Here is a 12,061-nt window from a genome sequence, read left to right on the forward strand (position 1 = left end):
AACTTGGACTTAACCCTAGCAAACCACATTCTCTCACATACCACAGTAAGGTAACTGTTGACTTTTTAATAGCTATCATTGTACACAGAGAGGTGTAATAATAAAGAGAAAAGGTTGAACAGGAGGGAATGATTTAAAAAAATGATTTAATGACAAAGTCATGTTTAATTTTTCAGGTCAAGAAGTTAAAAGCTGTCCGTCAGCTTCAATGAGATCTGCACGTGATTATCAGAAGGCAGACGCTAGCGAAAACTTGGGCCAGAATGTGTCCCTGTGCGAACACACTTACAAAGCAACCAGGAAACTCCCTGAATGTCCTTCTTTCTTCCATTGCAGAGACGGGTGTTTCTTCCCACCCACTGAAGAAACTGAGGGTCCAGTTTGCAAACCCCATGGATCCTCTGGGCGGGGGGTGGGGAAGGGACATCATTGCAGAGGCCTTATGTTTCTGCGCAAGACTCAAGCTCACTCCCTGCTCCCTTGCAGTGCAGATCCCTTGAATCTGTGTTACCAAGGACTCCCAGCTGACTTTTGTTCCAAAGCCCTTCCCACCCCACCTGCCCCTTTAAAGGTGGCTCCCCAGCATGGACGGCCCTGTGCTGGAAAGTGACATTTGTAGTATTGGGAACTGTATTTTTAAGTGGTTTAGCTTTCCAGGCAGGAAGTCTGGGGGAGGAGCAAGGCAGAGACCCATGCTCTCATAGGCAGAGGCAGTTGGAAACTGACTCACTGAATAAAAAGCATCTCTTTCAAGCATCTTCGATACAGAGGGATTACTGACGACCACAAATACAGCCTGGGGCTGCATTTACATTTCCCTTCAGTTTGTGCTCAGTCCCAGAAGGATAACGTGTGTCCCCAGAAGCCAGGCTCTCAGCCTGATCCATCGCCCTCCTTCTCCTGGCTTGTCCACTCATTGCTCCCCACCCCTTCACTTACCGATCACTACAATCTGTGGGGATTCTATTTGCATAAAAAGGAACATCCGTGCACAGAGTGTCCTTTTGGCCCACTATCCTCCCCTGGGATAGTGCTTGGGGTGTGCTATAGACCGCCGGGATCTAATTTGGATATGGATAGAGCCCTTTTTAATGTTTTTAATAAAGTAAATACTAATGGAAACTGTGTGATCATGGGAGACTTTAACTTCCCAGATATAGACTGGAGGACGAGTGCTAGTAATAATAATAGGGCTCAGATTTTCCTAGATGCGATAGCTGATGGATTCCTTCAGCAAGTAGTTGCTGAACCGACTAGAGGGGATGCCATTTTAGATTTGGTCTTGGTGAGTAATGAGGACCTCATAGAGGAAATGGTTGTAGGGGATAATCTTGGCTCAAGTGATCATGAGCTAATTCAGTTCAAACTGAATGGAAGGATTAACAAAAATAAATCTGCAACTAGGGTTTTTGATTTCAAAAGGGCTGACTTTCAAAAATTAAGGAAATTAGTTAGGGAAGTGGATTGGACTGAAGAATTTATGGGTTTAAAGGTAGAGGAGGCCTGGGATTATTTTAAATTAAAGCTGCAGAAGCTATCGGAAGCCTGCATCCCAAGAAAGGGGAAAAAATTCATAGGCAGGAGTTGTAGACCAAGCTGGATGAGCAAGCATCTTAGAGAGGTAATTAAGAAAAAGCAGAAAGCATATAGGGAGTGGAAGAAGGGAGGGATCAGTAAGGAAAGCTACCTTATTGAGGTCAGAATATGTAGGGATAAAGTGAGACAGGCTAAAAGTCAAGTAGAGTTGGACCTTGCAAAGGGAATTAAAACCAATAGTAAAAGGTTCTATAGTCATATAAATAGGAAGAAAACAAAGAAAGAAGAAGTGGGACCGCTAAAAACTGAGGATGGAGTGGAGGTCAAGGATAATCTAGGCATGGCCCAATATCTAAACAAATACTTTGCCTCAGTCTTTAATAAGACTAAAGAGGATCTTAGGGATAATGGTAGCATGATAAATGGGAATGAGGATATGGAGGTAGACATCACCATATCTGAGGTAGAAGCGAAACTCAAACAGCTTAATGGGACTAAATCGGGGGGCCCAGATAATCTTCATCCAAGAATATTAAAAGAATTGGCACAAGAAATTGCAAGCCCATTAGCAAGAATTTTTAATGAATCTGTAAACTCAGGGGTTGTACCGTATGATTGGAGAATTGCTAACATAGTTCCTATTTTTAAGAAAGGGAAAAAAAGTGATCCAAGTAATTATAGGCCTGTTAGTTTGACATCTGTAGTATGCAAGGTCTTGGAAAAAATTTTGAAGGAGAAGGTAGTTAAGGACATTGAAGTCAATGGTAAATGGGACAAAATACAACATGGTTTTACAAAAGGTAGATCGGGCCAAACCAACCTGATCTCCTTCTTTGAGAGAGTAACAGATTTTTTAGATAAAGGAAACGCAGTGGATCTAATTTACTTAGATTTTAGTAAGGCGTTTGATACTGTGCCACATGGGGAATTATTAGTTAAATTGGATAAGATGGGCATCAATAGGAAAATTGAAAGGTGGATAGGGAATTGGTTAAAGGGGAGACTACAACGGGTCCTACTGAAAGGTGAACTGTCAAGTTGGAGGGAGATTACCAGTGGAGTTCCTCAAGGATCAGTTTTGGGACCAATCTTATTTAATCTTTTTATTACTGACCTGGGCACAAAAAGTGGGAGTGTGCTAATAAAGTTTGCAGATGATACAAAGCTGGGAGGTATTGCTAATTTAGAGAAGGACAGGGATACCCTACAGGAGGATCTGGATGACCTTGTAAACTGGAGTAATAGGAATAGGATGAAATTTAATAGTGAGAAGTGTAAGGTCATGCATTTAGGGATTAATAACAAGAATTTTAGTTATAAGCTAGGGACGCATCAACTAGAAGTAACGGAGGAGGAAAAGGACCTTGGAGTATTGGTTGATCATAGGATGACTATGAGCTGCCAATGTGATATGGCTGTGAAAAAAGCTAATGTCGTCTTGGGATGCATCAGGAGAGGTATTTCCAGTAGGGATAAGGAGGTTTTAGTACCGTTATATAAGGCACTGGTGAGACCTCACCTGGAATACTGTGTGCAGTTCTGGTCTCCCATGTTTAAGAAGGATGAATTCAAACTGGAACAGGTACAGAGAAGGGCTACTAGGATGATCCGAGGAATGGAAAACTTGTCTTATGAAAGGAGACTCAGGGAGCTTGGCTTGTTTAGCCTAACTAAAAGAAGGTTGAGGGGAGATATGATTGCTCTCTATAAATATATCAGAGGGATAAATACCAGAGAGGGAGAGGAATTATTTAAACTCAGTACCAATGTGGACACAAGAACAAATGGATATAAACTGGCCACTAGGAAATTTAGATTAGAAATTAGACGAAGGTTTCTAACCATCAGAGGAGTGAAGTTTTGGAATAGCCTTCCGAGGGAAGTAGTGGGGGCAAAAGATCTATCTTGCTTTAAGATTAAACTCGATAAGTTTATGGAGGAGATGGTATGATGGGATAACATGGTTTTGGTAATTAAATATTCATGGTAAATAGGCCCAATGGCCTGTGATGGGTTTTTAGATGGGGTAAGATCCAAGTTACGCGGGAAAGAATTTTCTGTAGTATCTGGCTGATGAATCTTGCCCATATGCTCAGGGTTTAGCTGATCGCCATATTTGGGGTCGGGAAGGAATTTTCCTCCAGGGCAGATTGGAAGGCCCTGGAGGTTTTTCGCCTTCCTCTGTAGCATGGGGCACGGGTCACTTGCTGGAGGATTCTCTGCTCCTTGAGGTCTTCAAACTACAATTTGAGGACTTCAATAGCACAGATATAGGTGTGAGGTCTTTTTTAGCAGTGGTGGGTGAAATTCTGTGGCCTGCATTGTGCAGGAGGTCAGACTAGATGATCATAATGGTCCCTTCTGACCTAAATATCTATGAATCTATGAAACTGGTGCCCTAAACGCAGGATAATGACAGATTAGAGCGTATGTCCAGGTACCAACTTTTATCCATTGCACTTAGCTTTATATTACCATGCTGGTGTATTTAGAACATTATTACTACCTGTGAAATGAGCCGATACCATCTCTAGAAGGTTTCAGAGTAACAGCCGTGTTAGTCTGTATTTGCAAAAAGAAAAGGAGTACTTGTGTCACCTTAGAGACTAACCAATTTATTTGAGCATGAGCTTTCGTGAGCTACAGCTCACTTCATCGGATGCCTCTGAGGCTGTGGATGGCATTGCGTTCTGCATGGCTGAGATTATGGGGCAAGTGATGCTACTTTTCCACAATTTCAGCCCGTGCACGTCGGCGGAAGCACTCTATGTAGAAGTCCAGTCTGCTGTTTCGACCTTCAGGAGGAGTCCACCTAGAATCCTTCTTTTTGTAGTGTTGGTAGGGAGGCCTCTGTGGATTAGTATGTTGTTAGGAGGTATTTTGGAAATATTCCTTGAGTCGGAGACGTCGAAAATAGGATTCTAGGTCACCACAGAACTGTATCATGTTCGTGGGGGTGGAGGGGCAGAAGAAGAGACCCCGAGATAGGACAGCTGCTTCTGCTGGGCTGAGAGTATAGTTGGATAGGTTAACAATATTGCTAGGTGGGTTGAGGGAAGACATCTCTAGAAGACACCTTTTCCCCTCCATTTTTTAGAATCTAATATTGATTGTGTAAAATGAGGCAGACTAGCATCCTTCAAATGAAGATTAAAACTTACTTCTCATTCCAGTTTGCCAGGAAAAAAAAAGACTTTTTAACTGGCATATTTTTGCAGTTCATCTCTTGACATATTTTCTTCCCAGCATAGGTTAAAGAACAGGAAAAGGAGAAGAGCTTGTAGCTACAAAGAAAAAAACATAAAAGATTAATTACAATTAAACATACCTTATAGATTAAATTTGGAGTTAGCTAGTCAGAATGCTGAAAAGCTCATCCTTATAGACAGAAGTGAAATAGTCAGGCTTATGCTAGTGTTTTAATAAAAGCATATTATTATTTGATTGTTAGAGTAGAGGAGTGTTGGTTTCTGTTCCCAGCTATGTTACTGACTAAGCCTGACCCGTTACCACTGTAATCAATGGGAGTTTTACCAGTGACTTTAAGGTGCATAGGATTAGGTTTCCATTGTGTAACACTGGGCAACAGTAAACCTCTTTGTGCCCCAGGTTCCACATCTGTAAAGAGACTATAATGCTTACAGAGATGTGTAATTATTACTGTATGTGGATTTATTATTATGCTGGTCAGTGACAGTGTTGGACACTCACCTGGTTCGGTTTAGATTATGGTTGAAGTTTTGGGTTCAAAACAATTTCAGGGCTGTGGTTTGGTTTCAGATTCTACATCATTGAAATCATATGCAATATCAGCCCCAAGTGGTGAAATATTAGAATATCTGCTCTTCTTGAAAGGGTTCCCCCTTCTTGCAAAACATTGTCTCCTTCCGAGATTCTGAACAAGAACTATAGGCATAGTGTAGAGCTAGGGAGTCAATTTGAACAGCAAATCTGAAGGGGTTTGGCAACTCGAGGTTCCTATTTTTGCCTTCTTTATAAATGAGTCCGTGTTGATTTTTTCCAAGAATATTATTTATTATATTATATATGTTTCTATTCAGCTGAGGGGACAAAGATGAGGAATCAGCAGGGAGAACTCAAATGAAGAACTCAATGAAGAAAAAGGATGCAATACTTAATTATAACTAATAGGAATTGAATCTGGTCTTAAATATGACAACAATGACATTTATACTTTTATCCTACAATTAATAAATTAAAGTTATGAAACAAAAGATAAACACTGACAAGACAGAGTCCTGGATTTTATTATTTAAATTGCAATAGAACACTGTAAGAATGCTTTATAAATGCAGTCCCTATCCCAAAGAACTTAAGCTCTAAGGCCTCCTTCTTGGAAAGATGTATTCCTAACTTTAAATGTTGTGAATAGTTTAATTTAAGTCAATAGCATCGCTTACAGTGCACGAAGTTTAGCACATGCTAAAGTCTTTGCAGGATCAGGGTTTAAATTAGGTAGACAACATGGAAAACACAGATATAATTTGTATCATTATATTGTTCTGTAACTTGTAAGGTTCTGTACATTATCTATTTTAAGAAGAAAGTAAGGCTAGGAATGAGGAATCCATGGCACAGAGGGGAAAGCCAGTGACAGGAATCCAGGCAGCAGAAGTGAGTTTTAAGGAGAAGGACAGAGATGAGGCTTCTTCTTTACTAGAACAGGGAAAGTTGTTCTGGGTGTAGTAGGAAGTGGGGGGCAGGAGGGAGCAGCTGGAAGGGTGGAAGACATGGGACAGGCAGACAAAGGAAGCAACAAGATGAGAAGAACAGCAGGAGCATAATTGTACAAAATTGTGAACAGGCTGAAACAAGAGCTTAGATGTGAGGGCCAGAATTGTGCAGTGCCTCAGAAGTAAGAATGAGAAATTTGAATGTGAAAAGAGGCAGGGAGCCAGTAAAGGCCAGTAAAGGCAGAAAGGTAGGTTACAGAGCTGCAGTGGTAGGAAAGGAAGACTATTTTAGCTACTGAATGTTGGAAAGATCGGAGAGGGAGATTTAGAAAGAAAAATTATTCTCATTTTCTCATATGTCTGTATATTGAGATGGTGCTCAAGTGATCAGCGGCCTCTAGGCCACATGTAATTTCACCTGTTAGTGGTAAAACCTTAAAATAAAATACACTGGGAACAGTACAACCATCTGCAGAACCAAAGCGGTGATTATGCTTCTGTATCTATTATCTTCAGTAATGCAAATTTTCTGAAATTTTTATTAAACTGCTAATTATAGCTAAATGCTATATAGAACATTCCTTTGCTAATGTTCTAATGCAAATGATCCCATTGTGTTTTAATTAGTCATCTGCAATTCAAGGAAAAGTGAGTGCATGGGAAAAACATTAATAAAAATCTAGAAAACCGCATGTCCCCCTGCAACAATAATGCTGCCAGACTGCAGTCATCTGACCCTCTCTTGATTGCCTTGGTGTGGTGAGGGGAAAGTGTTCACTTTACAGTAAAGTAGGAAAACCAGCCATTTGAAGAGACACTAATTGAACAAATAAATAATGTGGCATAGATTATTTTTATTCGTTTTTTTCTTTTATTAAAGTGGTCTCCCTCTGTTTTTCTCCGAGGTGCTTAATGTACCAGATACACTCAGGCCGATAAAACTACAAACGTTTTTAACCATCATCTGTAAACAAAAATTGTCACAGCATAGGTGTAGCCTGGTAATCATGGTTTAAATACATCTACCATGAATGCCATTGCTCAGGTCAAATTCAGACCTGCTGTAAGCAGGTGCAGCTCCACTGACTCAGCAAGATGGCCTCAAACCATGCACCACTCATTATGCAGGGCCCACATGCACCCTGCCACACCCCTCTCCATGGGCAGGTAGGAAACCCCTCTCCCCCTTCATCCACAACCCTCTCTCTTGGCAGGTCTCTCACTAACACACTCCTGCCAGGGCAGCTACCCACCCTGCCACTGTCCTCCCACACTTGTCTCAGGTTGCCTCCTGAGTCCTCCACCTATGCTCCCCTACCTAGAATGCTCCAAAAAGGACCTCTCTTCGGTGTAAGTGGGTGCAGCTTCCTGGAAAATAATACAGCTGCCTCTGCTTACACTAGATCTGAATCTGATCTGTGTTTTCATAACAGCAACACAAAACAGGCAGCAGCCATGCACTGCAGCTAGCTGTAATATACATGAGGGAAAGAAGCCCTTCTAAAGAGAACGACTGGCACCTCTTACCTTTTCAGCCAGGCTGCTGGGATGTTGTGGGCTGCATAAACAGTGAAGCTAAAGTGGGGATCTAGGTCGACATCTGCACATGAAGGGCTTCTAAGTATTTTTGCAGGCCGAAAATCTGTGTGGAAGCTGCTGCTGAAAACATGGATGAGATGGGAGATGGCTGTAGATAGCTCTGCCACAGCATTCTCTATCAAGACTGGGGGGAAATAAAGGTTAGCAATAGGTCATTGGTAAAGAAGCATATTTATCATAAGACATCAATTATGGCTTTGAAATTCCTCCTATTAAAATTTAATTAAAATGACAATCTAGCAAGTGAAGCCAATTAGCCATCTGTGCTCCTGAAAACCATCTTAGCTCATTTTCTGGTATATCAACAGTCCTTTATTACAATATCTTGGCATTTACAAAGGAAGACTTTCTAAACCACTGTAAAGTCAATGTGCTTCAGCTATGTCATTTCAGTCTCTTAATTCCCACTCTGTGAGGACGTTTATCATGTTTTCTGCAGCTAAGCAACTATTTAGTTCAGGGGACCTGGCAACATAGTTAAGAAGAGTTGAGAACTAGTGCAAGTTAAATGTTAATACTATGTGATTATTGCATTGTGTATTGTAGGACATGTACAGTAATTTATTAATCTATGGGTAACCAAGAATAACAGCTAGTCCACCTATTGTTATACTTGTCTCTAGGAGTGGCCAATAGTGGATGCTGCAGAGGAAGACCCAAGCATCCATAATGTATCTATTTGCTTAATACTGTAGCACAGGGGAAATGTCTGCTTGACCCAAGTTAATTTTCTTCCTTGAAGTGAGAGGATCAATATCCCTTCCAGTTTTATTATAGCTAGTGTAAGTGCAAGTATTATTCAGATTCATATACATTTCTAAACCTTTCTGTAATTTTTGTAAGATTTAAAAAAATCTTAATAGAATAAACATGCTGCATACTATAAGTAATATTTGATTCTTTCCCTATCCGATTAAGAGTTTGACATTTGGAAATTTTTAGGGGAATTGTTATATTTCCCAATCTCATTTCAGCTGCAGTAATTTATCTGACTATATTTTAAAAGCATGCCACTGTGATCTTATCTTAGCATAACTGTGACCATCTGCTCATGCAGAACCTGAAAATTACATAGATGGTGTCTCTAAAATAAATGTATAATTCATGTTTTTGTATGAGAGTTGCAAAATGGATCGCGAAGACCCGATATGAATAGCAAGGAAGAAAGATGCAATCAACCCTAAAATATCCATAAATATCATACAAAATATACTAAATTCTTTTATTCACAGGTGCGGTACCTCCAAAATTATTGCACCCTTCTTGTCTCAGACTACCCATAAATCGAAACAAGAGGATATAGTTTAAGTACTTTTTCATTATTTTCTATTAATCTCAATGCTTGTCCAAACACAAGTGTGCACGGGTGACGGGGTTAGAGTGTATGTTCCCATCTATGGTCCTGATTCAACAAAGCACTTAAGCAGGTGCCTGATTTTAAGCAGCTGTTTAAGTCCCACTGAAGTTAATGAGCCAGTGCTAAGCTGAACTGGGACCTATGTATTGTCTACATGTGGGAGGTGCCAACTTGTTTTGCCTTTCATTCCTGGAAATATGCCTCCACATCATATCTCCAGAAAAGAATGGCTACAACACTGCCTCTTATAGTGTTGTGATGCCTCTTCTGGATCTGAATAACGAGTACATTTATAGTTTGATAGGCTAACAAAACTCTCTCACAATCCTCTTCAATCTATTTTTGTTTATACCTCTCTCCTCTGTTCTTTCTCTCACCATTTTCCTATTCATTCATTTTACTGTTCCTTTTCTCCATCTATCCTCCTTTTGTATTACCCGCATCTTTTACTTGGCCCTTTTCCTATCTTCAATGCCACTCGTATGTCCCTGTAACTCCTGTAAACAATTTTGTAATTTCCATACTAAGCCTTTCATTGTGTTCTTCTGTGCGCCACAGAATTACATTCAATCACATCTACATGTCCTAGGAGCTCCAAAACAGGTTTGATGAGAAAGGGGCATATTTACAAATACAAAGAAGGTGTTCTACTATATGAAGGAGATAGCTCTCTTGTGCCAAAATAGTATACATAAACCCATCTGATCCAAAATGGATTAATTTGAGTGAGAATTTGTGAACATACAGTCAACAGCTGTCTGGAGGCAATTATTTAGTGAAGTCCAGGGCTTTTCATTTGTCCAAAGTGGAATGTGTGTACAGACAGTCCCTTCCTATCTGCAGGCTGTCCCACTGAGGTCCATGGCTGCAAGATAAAGCCGATAATAACTACAATTTGCAGAAGGTTTTTCTCAACTCTTTGTAAAACACAGCGAAACATAGCTCAGAAGCATTTTAAAATGCCAACTACAACCCTCAGTTTGCTGAAACATGCCCTTGGCCTCCAATGTTTCTTACATAATCATATGTTGAAAGCTGTAGGACAATGTTTCAGATTATATGTACAGAACAAGAGAATAAGAAAATACGTTAACCAAACCAGAGTAGGAAAGCTTTTTTTAAATGACAAGAATCAGAAGAAACATGGATGAGCTTCCATATAATGGAATTCTCCATTTATATTCTTAGGTATATTGTGGCAGTGGAAGGAATGACAATGGATCAAACTTAGTACTTTGGAGCTAAAATATGTCACATCGCTGGAACAATATGTATACATACACTAGCCTTGCTATAGCACAATGAAAACTTACTAGTACAAGCACAAAATGCATTCTTGCAATGACTGTGGTGATGAATGTGAAAAAAATTGATATTTTACATGACAGAAAAATTACCCACACCAAACAAGCTGATGAATAGAACTTCACAAGGCTATTATAGACCAGATTATACTGTGCACTAACATAATTTTGCAGAAGAGTAGATCTGATAAATCCCTTTACAGATTAAACTGAATGCAGAGTGCTCTAAACAAATAAAAGAAGGGGCCCTGGTGTATCTTCTACTGTGATTACTTAGTGTTTTAGTATATTTTGAGGTAAAGGGCAAGAATCTTCCTAAAGTAATATTCAGTCCAGCGTATAAATAGATGGATGTTCATTTTTAACTCCTGAAAGTAGCCGGTACACTTTTTTCTTGACACCAAAGCCCAGGGTTGTAACCAGAGAGGGACAAGTGGGGTGCAAAGCTGCGGGAGTGGAAAAATGGGGCAGGAAAAAAATGGTAGGGGGTGCAAATGTGCTTGCTCGTCCTGGGAGCTAAAATGGCTAGTTACAGCACTGCCAAACCCACTGATCTCTGATTTATTTACTACTGTGTGACCTCCATTTAAAATCCATTTCAGCTTCGAAGACCGATATAGCTGTTTCTTTCCACTCTTCATTCGTTAAGCAGGACCTCAGTTAACAAAACTAGAGACAAAAATATCTTGGCAGATTTGTAAGCATCCATTACTCACAATGGCTGGGCAAAATCTTTCTTACATAGTCAGCTGTTACATAGGATTTGGTGTACCATGTACACTATTTGTTCCTGAAGCCAAGAATTTCAGTTGTTTTTTGTGATTCATGGATTTTAATACCAGAAAAGACCATTATGATCAGCTAGTTTTAACATGTGCATAAGACAGGCTGTAAAACGTGACCCAGTAATTCCTGCATATTCATAACTTCTGTCTGGTCTAAAGTCGACATCCATTCTTGATTTAAAGACTTGAAATGATGGTGGAAACCACTTCATACCTAGGTAAATTGTTTAAATGGTTAATTACCTGCACCGTTAAAAATCTGCACCCGATTTCTAGTCTGAAATTATTTAGTTTAAGATCTCAGCCACTGTGATGTGGACACGTCCACTGGGAAATGGACTGAGACCATGCATGATGAAATTCAGCTTCTGCAATGCTCTCCACAAAACTCATTAATCCTTGCACATGCAGAGAGAATTCCTCCTCCAGTAAGCAAAATTAAGTAAGCAATTTAGTAACTGAAAGTGTTGATTTTTACACCTGCAGCATATACTTTCTAGACTTTGGAAAACAAAGAATAAAATAAGTTAGCATGTATCACATTGCTTTCTTTCTTTCTTTCTTCCTGATCCAGTATTATATTTTTATGTATTCTTTTAGTCTTCGGCCTTCTGTCAGGGTGAGTATTTTGTTGTTGTTGTTGTAGATTATGTCAGCTCAATACATGTTGAATATGCCCTCTGTACTCCTGTATTCACATTCCATCCAGTTACTACATGAACTTGATTGTTTGGATCAAAGTGACTTTTTGTTTAGAAATGGCCTTCAATTTTATTAAAAATGCAA

At 39.8% G+C, this 12,061-nt stretch overlaps 1 protein-coding gene across 1 annotated transcript in view; it reads right to left on the minus strand.

Moving 5' to 3' along the window:
• The window catches only part of PIK3C2G (phosphatidylinositol-4-phosphate 3-kinase catalytic subunit type 2 gamma), a 278,262-nt gene that overhangs the window by 213,266 nt on the left and 52,935 nt on the right, over positions 1 to 12,061 (minus strand). The window contains exons 10-11 of the mRNA XM_073335036.1: positions 7,758 to 7,953; positions 4,698 to 4,820 (exon numbers count right to left, since the gene is read on the minus strand). Coding sequence (XP_073191137.1) covers positions 4,698 to 4,820; positions 7,758 to 7,953 — 319 coding nt within the window. The remainder of the gene's footprint in view (positions 1 to 4,697; positions 4,821 to 7,757; positions 7,954 to 12,061) is intronic.

Source organism: Lepidochelys kempii, chromosome 1 (assembly GCF_965140285.1).
Source record: "Lepidochelys kempii isolate rLepKem1 chromosome 1, rLepKem1.hap1, whole genome shotgun sequence".
Classification (NCBI taxonomy): domain Eukaryota; kingdom Metazoa; phylum Chordata; order Testudines; family Cheloniidae; genus Lepidochelys; species Lepidochelys kempii.